The 25,631-nt window shown below is 36.9% G+C and overlaps 1 protein-coding gene and 1 long non-coding RNA gene across 2 annotated transcripts in view; one reads left to right on the top strand and one right to left on the bottom strand.

Annotated features, from left to right (window-relative positions):
• Positions 1–2,977: 2,977 nt before the first annotated feature.
• On the bottom strand, positions 2,978–9,528 carry LOC121862282. Its single transcript, XR_006088210.1, has 2 exons — positions 9,471–9,528; positions 2,978–7,068 (listed from the first exon to the last, which is right to left on the bottom strand). It is a non-coding gene; the product is annotated as an uncharacterized LOC121862282 (long non-coding RNA).
• A 1,089-nt stretch (positions 9,529–10,617) lies between these two features.
• Positions 10,618–25,631, top strand: part of LOC121862281 (fumarylacetoacetase-like) — a 36,840-nt gene continuing 21,826 nt past the window's right edge. The window contains exons 1-4 of the mRNA XM_042360410.1: positions 10,618–10,790; positions 17,135–17,245; positions 21,444–21,565; positions 23,511–23,651. Of these exons, the coding sequence (XP_042216344.1) occupies positions 10,707–10,790; positions 17,135–17,245; positions 21,444–21,565; positions 23,511–23,651 (458 nt within the window). The 5' untranslated portion in view covers positions 10,618–10,706. The remainder of the gene's footprint in view (positions 10,791–17,134; positions 17,246–21,443; positions 21,566–23,510; positions 23,652–25,631) is intronic.

Here is a 25,631-nt window from a genome sequence, read left to right as displayed (position 1 = left end):
TATCTAAAAATTGTATGTTTAATGCAAAAAATATGTTGTTTATATTCAAAATGATCACCAAATTATAAGAATTCCAGCAATGTAAATTATATTCTGACCGGGTAATTTGTATGAATTTAATGAGCTAAAACAAATATCTTCAGTTAAAAAAAAATAATTCTTCACCGGGTAACAGATGGTCGGTCGGTTGGTCCCTCCCTCCCCCCCACCCCCCACCAACCGTCCCAAGGAGATGTGTGGGATAACCACTAAATTTTAATAAATAATACCTCAAACTAAAGTTAGGATAATATAATTGACATTGCTGGATTCCTTGTAAGACCAGGAATATTTTGAATATAAATGTCATATATTTTGGACAAAAGATAACATATTACTCAGATTAAACATTTTATCTAAAAATTGTATGTTTAATGCAAAAAATATGTTGTTTATATTCAAAATGATCACCAAATTATAAGAATTCCAGCAATGTAAACTATATTCTGGCTGGGTAATTTGTATGAATTTTATGAGCTAAAACAGGCAGTCAGGCAGGGTGGCGGGTGGGGGGTGGTGCGAATCTAAAAATAGCTCTCGAGCCGGACACTCACCGCGTTGCTGTGGAAAAATCCGCGTTAAGTGAAAGTTCAGCTTTGGCAAGGCACCGCGTATATGCGAAAACGCGTTAAGTGAAAGCGCGTTAAGCGGGGTAATTGTATATATATATATATATATATATATATATATATATATATATATATATATATCTTGATAAAATCACACGGGAAAATGGAAACAACGGAGTACCTTAGCTTTCGTCTTTATTCAAGACATCTTCAGAGGCAACTGGATTACATGGACAGAGAGAGGCTTAAATATACAGGGTCCCTTTTTTCTGACCTGACCTGTCTAGTCACGTCATCACCCTTCTCTTAAGCTCCTCTACGTGTATGTTGGTGTGGGGATTAGTGGATGTCATCATTATGACCTGACCTCATGTTTTTAGGTCACCCTGTATATTTAAGCCTCTCTCTGTCCATGTAATCCAGTTGCCTCTGAAGATGTCTTGAATAAAGACGAAAGCTAAGGTACTCCGTTGTTTCCATTTTCCCGTGTGATTTTATCAAGATTTATCCACGTTTTCATTGTGGATTTACATGAAATATATATATATATATATAAATATATATATATATATATATATATATATATATATATATATATATATATATATATATATATATATATATATATATATATATATATATATATATATATATATATACATATACATATACATATATATACATATATATATACACAGTCAACCCTCGCTTTACGCGTTTCCACGTTTACACGGTACCCTGCCGAAACCAGAATGCTCACTTTCCGCGGTGTGTGTACCCTTTTACGCGGAGATCGGCGCGAGCACGGTGCGCACAAGGTCGCCCAGTCATCAAAACATTACCGAGTTCTTCACCCGCCACCCACCACAGCCGGCCCAAGTCAGTGATAGTGATAATGATAGTGAGGATATGGACTTATATGGATTTTGAGGGGTTTGACAAAGAGGCCCTGCAAGCCTCTGTGGTGGATAGTGATACAATTGATACAGGTGAGGGCCAATAATCAGCCCTCTGCCTCGGAACCAACCCTCCATCCCCGTGTGCCCAGCCATCTTTTCTACTAATGTAAGTGTTACAAAACCTAATATTATTGATATTTTTCTTAATTATTAATTGTGTGTGCATACCATCATAAAATTAAGAATTTATTTTTACTACAACGTAGGTATTGTGTCTGAAAAAGTGGAGTTAAGGGGTCGGCCTGGTCTCTATTTCAATTAATCCCATATGTTATGTTGTTCACTTTACGCGGGCCGCCGTGGGTTCAATTGACCGTGTAAAGTGAGGGTTCACTGTATATATATATATATATAATATATATATTATATATATATATATATATATATATATATATATATATATATATATATATATATATATATATATATATATATATATATATATATATATATATATATATATATACATACTCTGTACAGGTGTACATAGTATATATACAGTGGTCTCTGTTAACAAACGGTTCGATTAACAAAATTTCGGTTAACGAATTAGCTCCCATAAGGATTTTCAGTTCGATTAACAAACAAAACTTTGATTAATGAAATCCTTACGACAAACACGTTTTGTTGTGTGCATCAGCTGATGCGCACTTCCAGTGAAGTAAATATCAAGAAAATTGGTCTTTTGATTATTTCTACATTTTTTTATATTAAAATTATTGGTCATTCTGAAATTTAGTTAACATGTTGATAATATAGACAGTACAGGGAATAGTTTTTATGCCCCCATCAGCTGATTGAATCACCCAACAAGGCTTCTCAGTTTAACTTTGTTTACAGTGGACTGAACATTGATTATGTTGGTCTCTTGAATATTTTTGCATTTTTACATTAAAAATTATTGGTCATTCTGAAATTTAGTTAACATATTGATAATATACAGTGCAGAAATTATTATGAAACATGAAGAAGGCATTAGAACCAATGCACTCTGTAAAGAATATGCTGTCATCATCGACTGCCTCTACAATCAGCTGTTTGATATGTAAACAAAGCTGCCAGTAATATGACATACACACCTCAAAGTAAGTTAAAATACAGTATTCTATTGTTTTTTATTTATTATTATACAGTATACTGTACAGTACAGTACTGTATTTAGTTTATATTTAATGTTTTGTTAATTCTATTACTGGTATACAGTATACTTTGTATGTACTTTTTCTGTGACTTGGAACCAATTACCTAATATCCCATTGAAATAATAGATTCGGTTAACAAACGACTCTGTGGAACGAATTGTGTTCGTTAACCAAGGGACCACTGTATATATCTCTCTCTCAGTCTTGGGCTGGGGGGATGCAAAAAATAGACTGAGCTTTGGACTGAAGGGGTTAAACATCAAAGTACTTAGATCAAGATCATTTATAGATGTACAGTCAAAGAAAAAGGTCATCTTACACCTCCTAGTGGTGTGATCAAAACCCATAACAAAGAATTTGGGTACAGTGACAGCAAAGCTTGAATGTTCGAGTCTCAACAGGGAATGTTACCAAAATTCTTCGTCGTGGGTTTCAGGACATAAGGCATGGTAAGTGTAACATGACACTTTTCTTTGTACATAAGTCATTTATAGTAGAATTATGGTAGGAATTTTTTGTCTGTTATATTATTTTTATTTATTTATTTATTTTTTTAACAACCATATGACACCAGCAACATTTGCATTCCAACTAGATATAGCACTATTGTAAAATATTTGTTACGAGATATATAAATTAATGTTGTGAAGAAAGGAATCCAGTGAACCTTAATAGAGTAGTACAGGGGGTCCCCGACTTACGAACGCCCGCCGATACGAAAGAAGTCAATTATCCTTTAAAATCCAACATAAGTACAATAGTTTGTAGCAATTATTTACGAGAACTAGTTTGCGTGGCGTAGAAGGGAGGTGAAGCGGCTCATGGGGAGTGATGCGTCGCACCCAGAAACCTGCCTTGAGGGAGCAGGAGCATCGGTATACTTTATCCTCACTGCCTAAACGTACAAAGTGCAAACTGTTTTTATTGTTATTATTATTAACTCTTTTTCGACCTTCATCATGGCTCCCAAATGCAAACCTGATGCAAGTGATGGTACATAGTGCATCCAAGAAAAGGAAACCAATTACAATGGAAGTGAAAGTTAATGTAATTAAACGGTCTGAAAAGGATGAAACCCCCTCAGTGATTGGTAAGGCGTTGGGTTTCAGTCGGTCAACGGTCAGAACAATTTTGAAAGACATAGAGAAAATTCTTGTACATGTAAAAGGATCTTCACCAATGTACTCAACTGTGATAACTAAACAAAGAAGTGGATTGTTTAATGAAATGGAAAGATTGTTAGTGATATGAGTGGAAGATCAAAATCAATGGGATCTGCCTCTAAGTCTAGCCTTGATTTGGGAAAAAGTGAGAAGATTATATGCTGACTTGATGGCTAAGTGTGGTGGTGAAAGTGATGGGCAAGATTTTGTTGCTAATAGGGGGCTGGTTTAACAGGTTCAAGGTAAGGACAAATAATGTTTGGAAAAAACACTGCCCACTCACTGTTGGGGAAGTGACACAGACAGTGGTAGACCTTAGGAACCAATTCCAGCTTGATAGTCATGAGGATGATGTCACACAGTTGTCACACAGTTGCTTGAGTCTAATGCTGAATAATTAAGCAATGAAGACCTGATTGAACTGGAGAAACAAATTTTGTCAAAAGTATGTAGAGGAAACTGAAACTCCAGAACCAATGGGATTCATTACAAAAGAAATAGCAGATGGTTTCAGTCTTATTGAGGGAATGGTTAAATTTAAACAGCAAGATTCATAGAGGTATTACTTAATATCTACAGAGATATTTATGACGAAAAGAAGAAAGTTTCAGTTCAACCATCCCAATAAAGCCCCTGTCACTCCTACAAATGCCCATCTCTACATCCAAGCCAGTCCCAGGTTTAATTTTTACTTTACTGTATTTTGTCATTCAATTAATTCTTTTCTCTTATATTAAGTGATTCAAGATGTATTAAAGGACTTGGGCTATAATATAGTGCTCATAGAGTGTGTGTTCCGACTTGTGTACATTTCTGACTTGAGAACGTCCTCAGGAATGGAACTTGTTCGTAACCTGGGGACCCCCTGTGCAGTAATATTGTTTAAACATGAAATGTATGCCTTTTGGAGAACCACCACTACTTGTAGGTTAAGTTAGGATAATGAGTCCTAAGTAATAAGATACATTAAAAATCTTAGACTGGGGTGTCTAACAGGGAATTTAACAATATTCCAAAAGAACCTACTGTGGGAAGATAAGCTAAAATCTGTGTAGTTTTAAATTGTCATTTGTAATTCTCTTAATGCTGTATAGGAAATAAAATACTGTATCCAAAAAGTTTTAATGTGACCAAACAGTACAGAATATCACTGTTTCAGGTTAAAGCAATTCAAAATTTAGTTTATAACAGTGTGCAGTACAGTATATTATTTATAACAGTGTACAGTACAGTATGGCTAATATTTTGACATGACGTTTACAATTCTTGCATTTGCCTCAAAAAGTGGACTCGCTATTTAATCAATGTGGAAAGCGATATACAGGATGTGATAATGGACATATTTTCTATAAATTATCCCAATTGTATTACCTCCAGAACTCTTGTGAACTACTGGCTTGATTGGCAATCATTTATGTAGCTACCTGCCCAAGTGTTAATATTTAATAAGGAGGGCATTATTTATCTTAGTACAGTATACCAAATTTTAGTTAAATAATTTATTTATCAAATGAAAGTGTAAATAGGAGTGATGGTAATAAGTTGAGGGTGCGATGTGGAGCAAGGCAGTGTGGGGTTTATATAAGTGTTGAGGATGGTTAAATATGTACAAATATAAGACATCAAAATACATGTATATGGTTTATGCACAGGTATCTACTGAGACTGCCTAGCTTCCAGAGTTTGACTTGTTTTAATTACAAACTGATAAACTTTGTATTCTGTATCAAACCTTTCTATTGGCAGTTTAATGTTACTGATATGTAAATTGCTTTGTTTTAACACTGAAATAAGGTTTCAAATCAAGAGACTTCCAAGAACAGAACCCTTATTCCACTTATAGTAAGACATTTGTGGTTGTAAGTTTCAGTGTGTTACCAGTTATTTCATGGCGCCTAACCCATCATGATGTGGGTTCATGCCGTGTCTCAGTGTTACGTATACCCTCGTTAAGAAGGGCATATGATAGCACCTCTCGCATTTTATGTCTCCCCGACAATTCCTCATTCCTCGGATCCCTTTGATGGCTGGCATGTCATTAGTGTCCATTTACGACATCCATTCTGATTCATGTAATATATGATTTGAAGCCTCGGAGGATCTAAAACATACAGTATATTCATTCATGCTCAAAGGTCATGGATGTAGTACTACCACCATTCAGAAACATTGATACTTTTTGGGGGGACTGTACATTATTCAAGTGAATATCATTTGTTGCCAGGACAGCTCTACTAAGTCACACCTGAAGTCTTTTAAGGTATCCAACAGTGTGATGGTTGTCATTGAAGATATTCTGTTAAAAGTTAGACTTAATAATCTCTACATTTCTGAACCTCCATCACTCCTCTTTCAACAAAATAGTGGGTCTTTCATGCTCCAATCTTAAGTCTTGTTATTTGCATCCTCTTTTCAATGTCACTAACTGAACTTACCATGTACCTAATTGGCTTGCCCTGACTCAACCTCCTGCATCTCAATAAATACTATGAAAAGTTTTTTCACCTCATTATTATTATTATTGGTGTTTATTCGTTCAGACTCCTTATATAGTCTGTATTTTAAAGGTTTTGATATTGAAGGGAGGAATGTCGCAAGATACCAATTTTCATATACCTGTAGTACCTGTGGTACAATGCAATAATTGTTGTTGTTTTTTTTTCTGATGTCAGTTAGTGGGGCTGGCTTATCCTTTATTTTTGTTCGTCAGAATGCGACGCACAGCATGTTACCTAGGTATGTTAATTCCTAGGTAACTCACCAGGCCAACATACAGGGAATTAAAACAATTAATAATTACTTAATAAGTAATATTAGGAGGACACGTCACTACCTGGCATTTAATTGCAATTCTCAAAACCCCCCTCCTTCACCCCCCATCATCTTGCCTGGCGATTCAGCTGTAAATACACACAAAAGAAGGCTCTGCGAATTTGTGTGGCAATTGCTGAAATACTAAGTCCCACGAGGATTTTATATACGGTATTTATACTTATTAGCACAGTGAGGAAGTAGAGTGACTTTTATTTGGTTTGTCTCAATTATTGTATTTGGGACAATTTCTTATATGATCTTTGGTCAGTCTCATGGCGTCCACTTTACGTCTTCTGTATGAATTCGTGTAGATGGTTCTTGACTATTCCTCGCCTTTTAGTCACTCGGTGAATGTCACTGCGTCCTCCCGGGCTCGTCTTCACTGAAAGAAAATATGTGGATATATATCTATTTATATATACACATATATGTATACTGTTTACGGTTTTCTTTGTCCCAATTATTCATGTGCTAGTATGAATGCCATGTGACTATCTCTATTCCTACTCTTAGCGACAGTTCAGTTTAGTTCATGAGTGAAATCAACATAAACAAAGCAAATTTGCAAACTTTACTGGTGAATTAGAAAGGTTCTACTCTATTTCAACTTTTTTTTATGTACTATTCATTAAATTTAATTAATTGTACAGTACAATACTGTATTTCAGAGAGGTCCAGTTTTGTTTCAATTGGTGCTTCAGGTTTTCCTCATTCATATATTGTTTTCCTCCATGTATGATTTAATATATATAGTATATATTGTATTACAAAATTATTATTATTATTATCTGATAAAATGCTTATAAAGTATTTGATGACAGTGTGGTTCATCTGCCTTTTAAAAAGTTGGGCCTCAGTTTTCCATGAGAAAAATGACCTGGAGGTACAGCACAGTTATAGTACATGCCCCAGCCTCTTTTTGTGCCCTGCAATAGATGTTCTTGTAAATGAACTGGTCCATTCTAGATCTCTTCCCACCTTTAGAAAAGGAAGTGGGGGGCTTGGGAGGAGGTAGACACTACTGTAGTTCTGTACAATGTTTTGGCTCAGGTGGGTGGCAGTTTATCCTCTTTCAAGAGACTGGGCCCAGGATCTTAGATTAGATCCTATTTTTATAGCTTGGAGTTTTCAGAGGTGCAGCCATTGTTGAGAGTAACTCCTGACCAGCTACATTCACTGGCCAATTAGGCAACCATTTAACAACTGGATCATTAAAAGACTCGAATGTGATTGGCTGATAAGCTACATTGACTACTATTGCATTATTCCTTTGAATAATTAATAGATTCTGCCAGATTTTATGCCCTATAGCTATGACAAGTTGTTGCACTGGAATCTCATAGGTCACACAGGTTTTTAGTTGTTAAATGAGATTTTATGCTTCATTCTTCAACAAAATTATTTCAAAATATATGGTAATTTTCATTTGTTAAAAATCAAATAAATTATATAAAAATCTCTTACAAAATTTTTTAATCCTTACTTGATACTACCCGACTGAACTACAGTACATGGAATTTTCTAATATTGTACAGTACTGTACTGGATTTATTTTAGTTGTGTAACCTTGTTGCAGACATGGGTAATGACAATTATCAAAATGTGTAATGCATTCAGAGGGGCAGTTCAAAGGATATCGAAGTCTTTAAACTGCTAGGGGAACATATGGGCACGGGTGGGGGAAACTGCAGTGGGAGCGGGTAAACAAAGTAAAAGATTACAGGGAAATAGTGTTAGGAATGATGACAAAACTAAATTAAACGGAGTTTAAAACTAAACGCGGTAAAGGGAGGACTAACTTAAATGTCCACTACGCGAACAGTAGAAGTATGAGAAACAAAGTGGATGATATTAGGGCCTTGGTATGTACCAAAAAATCGATATAATAGCATTCACTGAAACATGGATCAACCTAGACTCACGTGAGTTGCTGGTCGAATACCAAATTGCGGGTTACAAATTGTTCCATACCGATAGGCAGACCAGGAAAGGAGGTGGAGTAGCAATCTATGTTAGGTATAATCTGAAGTGTGAAATAAATAAGGAAATAAAAACTGAGCGGAATACAGAAACAATTTGGATAGAATTAAGCGACGGTAGGGAAAAATTAATCACAGGAGTAATATATAGACCTCCCAATCTTGATGGAGTCAATGAGCGACTTATCTGGGATGAAATGCGCAGGGCTTCCATACACAACAAAGTCTGTATAGTAGGCGACTTTAACCTTGGCCAAATAGATTGGACTGACCTTACAGGTAACTCAGAATCAGAGGATTTTCTCGAGACGATCCAGGACTGTTTCCTAAGTCAACATATAACCGAACCCAAACGGGGTAATAATATACTCGATTTAGTTCTGTCGAACAGAGAAACCCTCATTAGCAATGTCGAGGTCGGGAACGAACTTGCAAACAGCGATCACAAAGAAATTAGATTCCAGTTAGATTTTCAGGGCAGACGTAAGGAAAATTCCATTGAAGTACCATAAGGTCGTTCAGATATCTAGACGGTCCGTCCCTCGTGACGATCTTCAGGAGTGAAGAGCTTCCCCATCTGGAGTACTGTCACCCCATCTGGTCCCCGAGATATGCTAGAGACTGTCAGTTGGTTGAAAATGTTCAAAGGAGGGCCACCAAACTGGTGCCTGCACTTCGGCACCTCAGCTACCCTGAGAGATTGGAGCGCCTGAACTTGCCTAGCTTATACTACAGACGGGCAAGGGGGGACCTAGTTGAGGTTTATAAGCATCTCAGGGGGCACTACTCAGTTGAGTGTCCTTACTTGGAGCTGGCGGACGCTCGCCCCACAAGGGGTCACAGCTCAAGATTGAAGAAGCTGCAAGTCCAGAAAACCGTGAGGGCAAACTTTTTCGGAGTGAGGGTTGTAAACTCTTGGAACAATCTACCAGAGAGTGTTGTGACGGCACCGAGTGTGAGCTCTTTCAAGAGAAGACTTGACCAACACTGGAGCGGGTTCAGGTACATTCAGGAGCCGGTGCATGCCCAGTACTTGCTAACAGTGCGTGACAGAGACGTGACCGATCGCCCAAGCGGCTAACAAGCCGATCAGTGGCGATGAGGATAAAAGTAAAAAAAAAGTAAAAGTGTCCGCCAGCTTCAGGATACACTCGACTGAGTAGTACTGTTGCGTAGACCTCTACAGTAGGCTACCCTTTGAGATGTTAATTACATTGTTTGATAGTTATGATTTTTTATTGTCATGAGGTTAGTTGTTACAATTTGGTTAATAGAATTGATTGCAGAGTATGTTGATTTTAGAATTAGTTTTTACAAAATATTTACAAGGATCGGTTCCATAGGTTGGTAATTATAAGGATTGGGATAATTCTAGGAACAATTGTGTAAACAGACTACAGAGGTTAGTTGCTATGCGGGTTGGATGGAAAGGTCGCTTAATACGAGTTTACAAGGGTGAGGGTTGGTTACATTAAGCAGGTGTACTGTTTAGTAGTGCAGTACTGTATTCGTTGGTTGTCTTCCTTGTGTTCATCATCATAAGTTGACATGTTGAGCCTGGTGTCACGCTGGTAGACTGCCGTAAATAGCTATGTATGTTGTAATGAGATTGAAGCTTGAAGGACAAGTAAGCAGTCTCATTAACATTACTGACCAATGAAAATATTCTATTTAATGACGTCATTCCATTCAACCAATCAAGGTAGGTTTTGTTGGAGGCGTCTTGACACACCTCCACGACATGTGCAGTATATTACTGTATGTAGCCACTGTGTTAATATGTGACTGAGTTAAACCTAAGTATTTCAGTTCAGAGCACGAGAGTGTTGATAATATATTGTAGCTAAATATTTTTAAATAATGATTTGAATTAAAATAAAAGAAGCACTTTACTTGGCAACTATGATCAAACAAACTTTGGCAACTCATGAAAAGTCAGCTGAAGTGTTGCCAGCGCCCAGAGACCAACCCAGTCCCTGATCCCGCTTGTAGTCAACCCACGTTTGGAAGAGATAAGGCTTTTGCGGCAGTGTCCTAGAAAATGAAGTCATTCATAGAGGTTTCCCCCGAAAGTCATTTCCCCATTCAGAATCTACCGTACGGGATCTTCTCGACAGCTGACAACGTGAGTATCAGTGGCAAATTCAGAGTAATAATGAGGAAGGGAATTGTTGCTGTCCACCCGGCATTTTTTACACGCCCCCCCCCCCACACATGCGTACATGATAAATTATCTTTCATGATCAAAGTACCGAAACTTATGCTTGTACTGTTTTTCGGGTTACTGGAAATTCACTTAACTGCCTTTAGTATTGTTTGGATGTTTGAAGCTAACAACATACAAATACCATTATTTTTAAGCCTAATCGGGGAGAGACCTTGGACGGTAACCTCAGGCTAAAGTGTGTTGTTTGCTCTTACAAGGACAATTTGTGCTGGCAACAGATAATATTAATACACCCATACGCTAATTGTTCTATATATTTTGACACTCCAAATTTGGTGGGATTACTTTTGTGTATGTTTCTATAATCACGTATGGTTAACAATAATGGGTAAAGTTTAAGAAGAGTTACTGGCTTATTTATGTTAATTTGAGTTTAGATTTGGAAAAAGGTCGGTAAATTTGCATTAGTGCACACAACACTGTTAGAAAGTCAAAACTATGTTTTTTCTAGTGTATTTTTGTTTTGATTGGTTTTGACCTTGATTTCCGACGGAAATTGCCTGTTTTTTAGTTAACGGGGGTTTTGGGTGGGTCGTTTTCCAACAAAAATCATGGCCAAGCGAATACAAAATACACAAAAAAAAAAACTAGAAAAACATAAACTGAACCTTTTTTGGGATGACCTAACTTGACTTAACTCTCACCATATGATGGAATCACTTATTTCTTACCTTATTGGCCTGGTTCTGGTTCGTCGTTGGATTCTAAGGTCAGTACAGGTGGCTGATGCCAACTATGCTATAGCTTGTTCGTTTTTTCCCCCGAAACGTGCAGTTACGTGACTCCATATGATTGAAGTGACACCCATTGTAGATTTCCATGGTCGGAAATTAATTTGAATTTCAAAATGAGACCCAAAATTACGATCAAATCTGATTGGGCAAAAAATAACGCGAATTAAGCCACAAGTCATTTTAATTGTTGGCAAAAAAAAAAGCTTGATTAGCTGCGTGACGTGAACGGAATGCATGCGCGTGAAGATTTATAAAGGAAACATGCCGAGTCGGAGGTTGAGTAGGCGGTAATGGCCGAAGATTAGTGGAAGAAAATAGAGAAAGATTTGGCTTGCGCTATCTCTGTTATTATACGTTTGCGACGGTAATGTAATGGAAGAAAATTATCTTAAAATTAGATGGCTTTTTCGAATATGATAATAGATTTTGGGTAGGAAAATTGTGTGAACTACTGCAAAAATACTAAAAGGTCAACCATGCAACTCTATACAGTATTGATTTTGGTATAACCTAACCTACCTAACTTCCAAACCTGTGCATTGTCGTTTCAATTTTCTTACTAACATCCAAACATCTCTAGAAGAAATGAACAAATTTAATCCAATATAAATAATAATGGACTTGCCCAATGAGATAGTCATTCGTTGTTTGACATATAAAAAAACACCATGGACGCTCTTTTATAGCAGACAATGTGAACCAAAACATATTCACCACAGTAGATCCGAGTTATAATTACGGAAAATAATTTATTTCTTAGCCTACAAAACCTTTAGAGACGTGACAGTACTGCCATATGATCAGTGTTTTTACCTCATTATTTCCATATTCTTTCATGTCCTGTCCACTAACAAGTAAATGATGATCAAAGGATAAACTAAAATGGAAAAAAAAATACTTGCAATGTTCTCGGGGATACTTTACTACTCAGTGTCATCCAAACAACATCTGAAAATTTGGTGCAATTCCATAAAGTCTTTCTGGTGCTAACAGTCCTTCACTTACAATAAGAGAAAGAACAACCAGAACAGGACAACATTGCTAGGTTGGTAAAATTAAAAATAGTGAGCTTGTCTCTAAATCTGTCCCCTTGGAGAAGAACAATAAGTATACAAACGTACAGTTCACTTGGAAACCAGTGCTACTTGAAAGAAATTGGAAATGTATCGAAACTCATAATATTTTACTGTATGGGATTTAAATCCAACTACAGTATTCTAATATGTATTAAATATACATGATGCTGTACTGCCTAATTAATTTTATTATGATAAATACATTTGCTTAGAAGTATTCCCCCCCCCCCCCCAAATTGCCTAAAAATGTATTTTTACTTTTGGGGGATAATTTATTAATTTCTTTCAATTTATGAAAGGTTTATAAAAAACATACCTATCCCTTTTGTAGATTGAAGCTTTCTTGTGTGTGAAATTCAAGTATTAAGAAATCTCGAATATCGAGGGATGTGAGTTACTGGAAGCCTTTGTATGGAAAGGTCACTGGTAAGCATTTGTATGACAACAATACACCAAGCGTAAAATTGGCGGTAGATGGATGTGTCTGATGGACATGCTGGTAGATTACTTTCAGGTAGAAAAATGATGGGATAACCAAGATGTGAAAATTGGAATTCCCACTTTTGGTTTGCACTTTTCTCAATGTAGAATGTTGTCATCAATACAAAACTAATAAAAATAGGTGGTTTAGATGTACACAAACCATTGCTACCAGATTATACTGAATTTTGAAGAAAGCCATTGAGTTCCCTGCTTCACTGAATATCTGATGATGGCAGCATCTTGTGGCCCTGTTGGGTATTCTTGGTCAATTTGCCTTACTGTTTGCCTGTGTTCATATACTCACACTATTTAGGTAAATTGGTTGTGTATCTGCACAGTTTATATATGCTGTATATCTGTGTTGTCTATGTACAATTTTCCACGTGTTATATTCTTTGCCTCTCAGATGACTTGGTACATGTGGCAATGCTGCAGTGATGTCAGGGTATCCAAACTGGAGAATGGTGGAGGGAAGGGAGGACAGCAGAATTCAACAACACAATTATAACCGACATAATATCTAAAGGACATTGAAATGTAAAGTCCCCACGATTCCACAGTTGGGGTATCTTGACTGCAGTGATATCACATGTACAGGTATCCCTCGTTTAATGATTGGGATGCATCCCTGAAGAAAATGATCGTTAATGGATATGATTGCTAAATGAGGAATAACAAGAAATAATATCCTAAACAAGAGATAATGAGGTACAGTATTCTATACATGGAAATGGCATGTAATTGTGTAGTCGGATTGCTGACTCGCCACCCAGTAGCACTCGTGGGTGAGGCTGAGCGGGGAAGGGGAACGGCATGGGGATCTCCCAATTGTTTGCTGTCTTGTCTCATGTGGTGTGAAACCGTTGCCAAATGGCAAAATGAGGGAAAATACATAAAATTTGTTTAAAGTAATAATAAACTACAGTACACTACAGTAAAGTAACACTTGCCAAGCCCATGTCGGATGTAGGGCCATTTGCAAGAACGGTTATGGGGTGTACGGCGTCATTTACGATGACCCTCTTGCAGTCACCATGTGTCCTCTCCGAGGCTGGACGACTAAGCAGGGTACTGTACATGTACAGTATATGAACAGTCCGTTAAGTACTGTACAATACTCAATAACCTGTAAAACTCTCAACAATAATAGCGATTCACAGCAATCGGGACGCTGCACAGTGATTGATAATGTATGCATCGATAACAGTGCAGCACAGAATAAAATGATCAAATGGTAGGCTGTTGAAACTAGTAGTGCTCACCATGGCTAGGGAGGTGGTGCATGCACGGGTAGCATAAACAAATGACAGTAGAGATGTGCACTTAGAGCACGGAATCCCCAGTTTTTCTGACTCCCCTCCGAATTTGGTGATGGCCCAATTCAGCGCCTCCGTTTCGGCGCCAGACTATTAAGCGCCAAGACCTTTCAGCGTCTGTGCGTTCCGTTCAACTCGGAAACTATCTCTTTCATTAACATGGAATAATACTGTATACTACTCTAGATTTATATTATGTTGTATTCAACTTCTTAATATTTGGTGTTATGAATGAGAGAAAGAAAGAAAGAGTGAGTGAGTGAGAGTGGTTTTGCTACGTCTGTCTAGTTGAATCTGAAATTCTATTATTGTTTATCATTTAATCAAACAAATTTTCATCAATGATATTGCACCTATGTTTGTGACATAATATCAATTACAGGATATTATCAAGCACCAACTTCTCATTAGCCATAACAGGTGTCTTTGCTGTATAACCGTTGGACCCATGGTGCGCAACTAGTGCAAAGCAAGAGATGAAGAGAGAAATTCTGTCATGAGGGATATCTATATCGATTTGACAAATTAAGTAAGACACAGAATGATGTTAAGTTTTAGCGATGCCATGAAGATGGAAGATGCAAATCCAGAATTCATACATTAGAGGAAACGGTAATTACCATAAGATTAACGAACATTCCCATCTGCAGTTGAAGTCGAGGTAGAAAAGGCAAAAACAGATGCAAGACATCGTGCTGAGAAGACGTGTGAACCTCCAAGCATTATTATTAACAAGTGCATATAAATGTCTCAACCTGGCATTGCACAATTACCAAATAGGCAAGCAATGCATAAGATCATTCGGCGAAAACAGGATGAAGTCGACCAAGTTCCTGAAAATCCAAGATCCATTCAAGAGTTAGAATTGCCTCACGATTACAAAATGTATGAACCCACACCAGAAACAGAGGAAAATTTTTGTTTGATGGATAGAGGAACGAGCCACGATGGGATTATTATTTTTAGAAGAGAGCTGGTTGGAACATATAGCAACTTCGAGCATTTGGTACATCGATGGAACATTTGCGATTGCACCACATTTATTTTATCAAGTGTATATCATCATGGTCAAGAAACATGTGGGCGTACACCCTGTACTATATGCACTCTTGCAGAATAAGCAGAGTGTAACTTATATGAGAATGATGGAAATGATACAGGAGATGGTACCAAATGCACGACCCCGTTGCCATAAACTGTGATTTTGAGTATGCAGCTTTTCCGATGTAGAAATCAGAGGCTGTCTGTTCCGTTTATCGCAAAATTTACTAAAACAGATAAAAGTATGGGTCTCATGGGTTCATATAATAGCAATCTCGACTTTGCTTTACATGCTAAAATGGTAACGGCACTTACTTTTGTACCAAATGATGACATTGACCTTCATGTGGATGCTCTTGCAACGGACTTGTCTGGGGAATTGGTTCCGCTTTTAAATTGGTTTGAAGACAATTATATTGATCGTCCATACCGGAGAGGAACTGGGAGAAGACAACCGTTGTTTCCCACAGATGTGGAACATGTGCCAACGAACTTTACAAGGCAAAGATAGAACCAATAACCATGCTGAAGCTGCAAACAGACGACTACGAGGCAAACTGGGAATGTTGCATCCAACCATATTGAACTTCATCCATGCTCTTAAACGAGTCCAAAAAGGACGGGATGAATATTTCGAGAAGCTTTCAGCTGGGCATGAACCTCAACCCAAATTACTGAAATACAGAAAAGCAGATGAAAGAATATTAAAAATTGTTTTTGAATATGGGAACAGAAATGAAGTAGAATACCTGTGTGCAATTGCGCACAATTTATCACACTAAAAATAAAGCTAACCCTTTATTTTAAACGATTTTAAATGTTTTTTTTAATAATTTTTAATTAAATCAACCAATCTCATAAATGTGTGTGATTCTTTGAATAAATTATTGATTTGGTGGCGCTGAATAGTCTGGCGCTGAAATGGGCTGGCGCTGAAACAGCGGTGCTGAAACATCGGAGCTGGAATGGCGGCGCTGAATCGTACCCTACCCCTGAATTTTTCCCAGTGAGTCAAAGATTGCTAAACTGAAAAATGATGATCGTTCAGTGAGAAAGGGCTTGGAAAATTATAAATTGCCAAGTGAATGATCGTTCACTTGGCAATTTGCCTGTGGGGCAAGAAGCTTTACATATACAGCTACTCCTCGACTTACGACCTACTCGACTGACGACCACCCGGACATGCGACTGCCTCAGTCGTTCCAAAATTTTGTTAAATTACATAATTTCGAGTCCCGGCGTTAGTGATTGCGCTGTGTACTGACAAAATTTTCGTTTGTAATTCACTTTAAAATGGCTGGCATGCTTAAAAGTAAGAGTTTTGTGGTGCTGAGAAGAAAAAAGACACCCATTTTAGGTTTTCTATGTATTATTTAAGCATTTTCGACTTACGACCAATTCGACTTAAGACCTGGATTTGGGTCCCTAACCCCGTCGTAAGTCGAGGAGCAGCTGTATAAGCAACTGTTCTTGCTGAACAAACTGTAAAATTCCTATGAGAAGAAAAGCTGCCACAGAGATAATCTTAACCAATACCCTGTACCATTAATTGATATAATGTACAATACTTGTACTCTTTATTATCTTTTCAGGCAACTCATCGTATTGGTGTGGCAATTGGTAATCTAATTTTGGACCTTTCGGTGATCTCAAACTTGTTTAATGGACCGCTTCTCAAGACACAGCAACAAGTGTTTCAGCAGGTATGTATTGTGCTATTTAAGTACTGTACAGTACATGTATAACTTCCATTTTTTCCCTAATATGGTACTGTATACACAGAGTCATCCCGAGGGGAGGGAGGGGGGGGGTCTAGTGCTTCCAGGGGCCTTACGCTCTCCGGGTTAGTAATTATACAGTTCAAATGCAACACATAAACTAGTAAAAGATGGCTGTGCTGATTGGAAGCATTTTAGTGAAAATTAAAATCTCATGAGTCACCAAATGAACACTTGTTTAATTTAACCAAATGGATAGAAGTGAAAAGAAGGTTGTGTTCAGTGATTACCGTAGATACACACATGTTACAAGACTTGAATAAAGAAGAGGAACATTAGCGATCGGTTCTAACACGTATTATAGCAGCTGTGCAGTACCTATTCAAGCATAACTCTTCTTTGGACAAGTCATTGAGTATTGCATATTCTCACAATATTGACGAAGCTAAGTTGTTTTCAGAAGTGGGAGTACTCTTGAGAATTCCTTACCAAAGAAAAAAAAATGCACTTAGTCTTTTAGTCAATAAACTCTCTCAATGGTTCCTTTCCTAATGCAGAAATAGCATACCCTGTACAGTATAGGATTTTGTCCAGTCACAGTGGCATCAGGGGAGCAAAGTTTATCTAAACTCAAATTGATATAAAACTATCTAAGGACAACTATGTCTCAAGAGAGGTTGAGTAGACTACCTGTGCTTTCCATCGAAAAGGAACTGGCAGCAAGTTTGTGTTATCGTGAATTGATTGAAGACTTTGCTGGAAAAAGCCTGTATTCCTTACAATAGTATTTATTAAGTGATGATAAATACCTTACAATAGTATTTATTAAGTGGTGATGAGTTATAAATTGTTATCATGAAATATTACAATATGGCATCTGTCTTATTACAATAGTATTTATTAAGTGGTGATAAATACCTTGCAATAGTATTTATTTAGGGATGATAAATACCGTACAATAGTATTTATTAAGTGATGATAATTACCTTACAATAGTATTTATTAAGTGGTGATAAATACCTTGCAATAGTATTTATTAAGGGATGATAAATACCGTACAATAGTATTTATTAAGTGATGATAAATACCTTACAATAGTATTTATTAAGTGATGATAAATACCGTACAATAGTATTTATTAAGTGATGATAAATACCTTACAATAGTATTTATTAAGTGGTGATAAATACCTTGCAATAGTATTTATTAAGGGATGATAAATACCGTACAATAGTATTTATTAAGCGATGATAAATACCTTACAATAGTATTTATTAAGCGATGATAAATACCTTACAATAGTATTTATTAAGCGATGATAAATACCTTACAATAGTATTTATTAAGTGATGATAAATACCTTACAATAGTATTTATTAAGCGATGATAAATACCTTACAATAGTATTTATTAAGCGATGATAAATACACACTGTACTGATTAACGAAGTGTTGAAGACAGACAGAGCTCTTTGCTCTTTGTAAACAAATGACTCATGGTGTTCAGAGTAGGATTCTTTTTTCATGAAAGCCGATTCTTTTGGGATACTATTTTATCAACCTCGCACCAAATGATCCTAAATTATATAAGAATTGTGGGAGAGAGGGGGAGGGAGCAACCCACTTGTGCTACCCCCCTCCCCCTCTGCCAGCTGCTCCTAGGTAAACATTCGTCTTTCACATACAATATACTTGTTACCACAAGCAGTAATGAGTAGGATGACCCCTAAACAAACCTTATGTTAGGCTGTAAGTCACATGTTTATTGGGTGTGCCGGCCCATATACAGTATATAGAGTATTGAGATGGTGGAAGATGAGACACCCAGAGGAGGTTGGAGTGTGTAAGGGGAGCTTGTTTATGTATAAACACCTGATTCGGCCCTCGCCGACCAGCGAGGGTTGGGCAGGCGACCAGGCTGTCACTGTAGTTGTCCATATCAGAGAGGCAACACCTAACCTGGTTTCTCTTGAGACTTTCAACACGTAAGTTTAACTGGTACTTATTGTGTACACAGATAGACTGTGTCCATTGCATCGTTTATCATTGTGACAACATAAAATATGGCAAATTAAGTACTCATTGCAAGTGTTAAGATTAGGCTAATTACATAGCTATGATTGTTATGTAAATATATATTGGATTAAACATTTATGTATGATTGCCTATGTATGATTTATTTGAAATACTAAAATGAATTGTATTCAACAGGTTTGACCGAATTATAACGTTTGAGTTTAACGTGAAGAGTCTGATTAACCTTTAAACGTCCGGAAGGCGCTTACAATACTCCTACACTTATTTGTTCTTGTTTTTATCTTTATTGTACTGTACAGTATACAGTTTTCTCTTTATTCATAAGACAAATTCTGTGGTTACTTACATGTAACACTTTACAGTAAATAACAATCATCTTTGGTGACAACAATTGTTGACAACCAGACTTAGGTGTCTGATTTTCAACCCAGAGAGTTGTTTCATATTTGTTTTATTGTTTGTAATATTCTTTTAATAACCTTGTTATACACTTAAAGACTTTAGTTGTTGAAGTGCAGTAATAATGTAATAAAACCTGATTTTCTTTATACAGTACAACAACAACAACAACAAACCCCCTTCCATATACAGTACTACAGGGTATTCGCTTTTTGGGGACTTTCGCATTTTTTTTTAATGGGGTCTGCCTCATTTAGTCTGATCTATTGAGGTTTTAAGTAAAATCTTTTGCATGGAATCCCTCCAACCCAGAACTCTCCGATAGCTGTAATTTAAATTTTCTCATGAAAATCATTCCCAAACCCCAAATTTTCCTTAAATTCTGGCTTTGGGAAAGATTTTCCGAGGGTCACATTTTCTGGAAAAATCTGAGAAAATTTTCCTGGTACCTGGAAAATTCCATAAATTCCTGGGATTGGGGTTATTTATTCTGGGTTTGTGAGATACTGTAATGCGCAATTTCTGTAACTTCCAAGAATATTTTTCCGTTATCCTGAAAATTCCGGTGATGAGGGTTTTTTCTGGCTTTGAGAGATGAAATAGTGCATCATTCCGGAACTTCCGAGAAAATTTTTTCGTTACCCGGAAATTTCCAGGGATGAGGGATTTCTTTTTCGGCTTCGAGAGTTGTCTTGTTGCCCAGAAATTTCTCATTCCCGGAAGTGCTCTGCACCAATTTTTCGGGCTGATAGAGATGTCGCCTTCTAATAATAATAATAAACAGTTTATTAATAGAGTTGCAGCTGGTATCTGAAAATATACAGACTTACATTTGATTTAGACATAATGATATAATATGCATTGAATACATTTACAAGGCTGTACAGTACATAAATCAGGAGTTGTTTATTATTTTAACAATAGATGGGATGGTGCTATTCTTATATCTATCGGTGCGGGCTCTTATGGACTGAATTTTGTTGTAGTGGCGGACTGCGCGAGGTGGGTGGGGGGCTGCCGGTCTGTGTGTGTGGCAAAAGGCATGCATACATACAAAAATAATAGCCCCGCACTCCTTTAGGAACGGCTCTGTGTATACATTAATGTACTGGTTTCCCAAGGGAAGGTAGCTGATGTGTTTTCAACCCCCTTTGTTCCTGGTGAGGTTATCATTCACAAGTCAAGTATTACTACAGAAGAACACCAAAGTCCCTGGGAAAAAAATTTAAAATGGTCACAGCTCCCTTCTCCCCATATAATCCAGGTTTGAACCCAGATCATATTAGTTTGAGGCAAGCTGGCTGCTGTTATACCACACAACTGAATTGTGCCAGAGAGGGATAATATTCTGCACTAATGGAAATTCTTAATAAATTTACATGCTGTATCTTTGATCTGGTGTTAATGTTGCGTATTAGAAATTAAATTAGTGTTAAAATACTACTAAGCCACCGTATTATTTAATCCCTGTTATTGGTTAACTAATTTTTTATTTATGCTAAACCTTTTCAGGCTCAAGAGCTTGAGATGGCAGTTTGATTCATTTAGCTTTTTAAAAACAAGTGGAACCTAGGGTTGAAATTTTGACCTGGACTCTGTTACTGAGTAAGATGCAAGAACATTATTCTAGCTCGCTAAAATCTCTTGGCGTGTGTCTGGAGGGAAATGGATGTTATACTAGGCAATTTTTATACTTTAGGTAATTATTGATAAGATGGAGTACAGTATTAAGGAGTCCTTGCTTCTAGACCACCCTCAATCGGTTAATGAGCCTGGGCAATGAGGCATGGAAGGAAGCCAGGTCAACCCTGCAGACGTTACTGAGTGAAAGTAACTCGGCTCTTCGTGATGACCAGAAACTTAGATCCAAGTAAGTTTTCATTTTATATACATTATGTATACTGTATACAGTACCTGTACTGTACAGTATATGATACAGTAGCCAAAAGCCTGAAAATGTACATTGGACAAAAATTGGTTTAGAATTGTAATTTATTTATAAATTTTTGTGTATATTTTCATTTTAATTTATTTGAAATTTTATGTACATTTTTTATTTTTTATTGTTAAAAGTCTCTCTGGGATCAGGAGTACTGTAGTTAAGCAGTGTTGACCAGTGTTGCTCTATGCAGAGTATTACTGTACATGAACACTACTGTATTACAAATGCCAGTGGATTTTATAAGATGGAAAATGTATATTTAACCATTACTGTATAAACTAAAAGTGCATTGATTTTCTATTTGCCATGACATACAGTATATAGATAATCAGAAAATGTACATAATGTCACTTGTATCATCTGCTTGGGTATGGTAAGCAGTGGGACTACCAGCTGTGTGATGTATTCAACCTCCTATTTTGTTGCATTTCATTATTTCACTAAACTCGGTTTTGGAACAGGTATATGTTGTCGCAGGACAAAAGGTCAACTTTTAGTATTGCGTCTCTAAAATACTCGCCAATTTTTTTTTTCTACGGGGAATAGCCCACCCAGGCACAGGTCAACGACCCACAATGGGGCCTAGGGGGTAAAAAAATAAGAGTAAAAAGAAATTAAAAATAGAAGAGAAAAAGACTTAATCTACACCACAAAGATGCCGGGAAACCAGCTTCTTGAAGTGAGACAGATTGTATGAGTATGGAAACAGGAGGAGGCAGTGAACCTTATTTAAATGTAAACGATGTTGGTCAGTCTACAAAACACAACACAAAATTTCTTTTAAGACAATTTCTTACTCAACTGGATTGGTCGACTTGTCACACTATGCCACTTATCTCGCTCTCATCCCTCGGGGAGAAATTCCTATAAGGCTTCTTGTGACTGGAGTGGTAGAGGGAGAACCTAAGGGATGCTTAGGCTTCTTGAGGTGTTGATGGCAACTGATGACTGTTGCACATGGTAAAAGGTTATTGAAAGGGTCCACCTACCATGGCAAATAAGAATGAGCAACCGTGGCTGGCCTTGGGTAAGGCATGGAAGAAACTTTTATATTGTCTGCATCTTAACCCACCCCCAACCTGTGCCGCCAAAGGGTAACCTGTCGGTGATCGCTGTAAAAATCTTAACAAATCCAGCCTAAAACTGTCACTAAAATTACTCGAAGATATTCGACCTAGGCAACATTTCCCCACTCCCTGCTGCTCTCTCTCCCCGAGAGACGCTGATTCAGGACAGTGAGCACTTTGCTCGTTTGAGGTAGAGGGTGTCACGTGGCTCCCGAGTCGCCCGTATCTTGAAACTTGACCTTTTCAATCATAAAAAATTAATATTTTTACCTATATCAGTGAAACAAAAAGCAGTTAAAAGATAAGCCAATATTCCACTAAGCTAAACATTTTTATTTTTATTGTCGTGTAAGGTGTTTTGGGGGATTTTTTTTTCAGAAAAATTTTTGCAAATTTTTTTATTTAATTAAATTTTTTTTCCAGAATTCGGATAAAAAAAAGAATATATTGATATGTAGTTGTCAAGAACGATCCTTATTCTTTTAGTAGAAAAAGTTTCATGTCCAATGAATCATTAGTTATGATGGTATTAACTTAAGAAAAAAATAGACAAATTTGTGGGTGCAGTAAAAAAAATTAAAGGGAGGTGGGGTTTATGGGGCTTAAATTCATGCTTACGTTATCCTTGAATAACGTCATGAATATAAAAGTGATTAGCCAAAAAATACAAAATTAATTGTTCTAAACCAAATGTTCCCCTTAAGGAGAATGTTCTATTCAAGTGCTCTAAATAGGGGACAAATATAGGGAGACATGCATGCCTTGTCTTTATATTTTAATTGGGTGTAATATTTTGTGTTTTCCAGAGCTTTTGTGCCCCAGAGTTCTGCTGCAATGCATCTTCCAGCTGACATTGGGGATTACACGGACTTCTATTCCTCTATTGAACATGCAACTAATGTGGGCACGATGTTTCGAGGCAAGGATAATGCCCTAATGCCAAACTGGTAAGTTTTTTTTTTTGTTTTTTTTTTTTACCCTTTCACTCAATACTGGGATTATAGGCCAGTCCTCAATGAGTGCCATTTCTTTGTAAAAATTTTTTTTACCTAACTTGACCTTTTTATATTTTTATAAAAAAAAAACACGAGTTTTCTATTTTTTTTTATTATTCATGAAAGATTAGTGTCTTACAGATAGCAATATTTTGTAGGAAAAGTAACCCAAGAAATTTAAATTTGGCTAAAAGACTCCCAAAGACAGCTATTATTATGGTTGTTTCATTTTATGTAACCTATGTTTTAGATGCCTACTATTATCACATAAAAACATCGTACAGGTATATACCAAACTTCTATCAACTGAAATTTGCTATATACCAAACCCCTTCTCAGATTCCAGTACTGTACCACTGTTTTCCAAAAGAATTTGCTTTAGTACATACTATACTGAACCCCTCCTCAAATATTCAATTATAATACTGTATTGTCTTACAATGCTGTAATTTAAATTAGAAGTAAAGAAAATATAATATAAAACTATAGAATAAGAAAAGTGAGTACTGTTCCCTGTAAAGAAAATAATTCTGTGGGAGAGAGAAGGTAGGAAAAGCGGGTTGCTGGCTGGATTGGGCGGAAAATTCCCTCCTCCAGTCCTTCAACCCCCATAATTTCACCCAAATTCCAATATTATGTAGGTTCATTTAGTGCTGGTTTTAATAAAACATTATCATAAATTAATTTTTATCCCAAAAAAAAAAATCGCACTACCCCACATTAGTTATTGTATCCTATTAAATTCCTGATGCCTTGTTTACACTGATGAACAGCTGACCAGACAGCAGCCAGGGAAGGAGCTGTTTATGTAATAAAGAACCTCTTTTGTACAATATTTGTATAACTGAATTTTTTATGTATACAGGTATTTAATGTTTTTTAGTCTTGAGTTTCCAAATTATAATTTATATAACCAAATAATTTGGTATTACAACAATTTATCTGGACTGAAAATACCAAACTTTAAAATACTATATACCGAACAAAGTTCGTTATTGGACAAGTTTTTGGATTCTTTTAACACTGAAAAACTCCCTATACAGAACCGACTGCTCACCAACTATTTTGGTATAGAGAGGTCATACAGTATAGTCGGCCCTTAACATATGAGGGGGTTAAGTAACAGAGATACCCGTGAATGTTAAGAATCTGCGTATTTTTGCTGCCCCCCCCCCTAAAAACACCCCTGGACCCCCGTGTCCTTATTTACCGTATATACCTGTGTGTAGTTTGAGTTTTTAAGACGAAATTTTTCTCAAAAAATTAAGGGTCGACCTCTGAACGGGTAATAGTTTCGTTAGGTTGAAAAATATTTACCAGTAACTACCAGTAAACAATGGAAACGACGCACCACCAGCTGTGAGTGTTGGTACAGTTGCCAGGGCAGATCTCTTGCATCATCATAGCAAGCCCAAAGTAGCCAAATGCATGGTATGTGGTAGCACAGGACGATGTAAAACATAAAGTATTCATTTTTTAAAGTTTATTTATAGATACATAAATTTTTGTTCATTACATTTGAAACGTCAGTCTTTGTTAATTAAATTTGAAACAAAAGAAAACTATGATACCGTATTTCTAAATACAGTCAACCCTCGCTTTACGCGGTCCCACATTCCGCGTTTCCACGTTTACGCGGTACCCTGCCGAAACCGGAATGCTCACATTCCGCGGTGCGTGTACCCCTTTACGCTGACAGCGGCTGGCGAGCCGCGCCATTTTTGGATCCAAACCTCCCGCCATGTTCTGTAAGCGGCGCGAGCAGGGTGCGCACAAGGTCGCCCAGTCATCAAACATTACCGAGTTCTTCACCCACCACAGCTGGCCCAAGTCAGTGATAGTTATAGTGAGGATATGGACTTGTATGGACTTTGAGGGGTTTGACAAAGAGGCCCTGCAAGCCTCTGTGGTGGATAGTGATACAATTGATAC

The sequence above is a fragment of the Homarus americanus genome, unplaced genomic scaffold (genome assembly GCF_018991925.1).
Source record: "Homarus americanus isolate GMGI-L3 unplaced genomic scaffold, GMGI_Hamer_2.0 scaffold31037, whole genome shotgun sequence".
Lineage (NCBI taxonomy): Eukaryota > Metazoa > Arthropoda > Malacostraca > Decapoda > Nephropidae > Homarus > Homarus americanus.
Note: the sequence above shows the minus strand (reverse complement) of the source record. Positions and strands in the feature narration are given on the sequence as shown.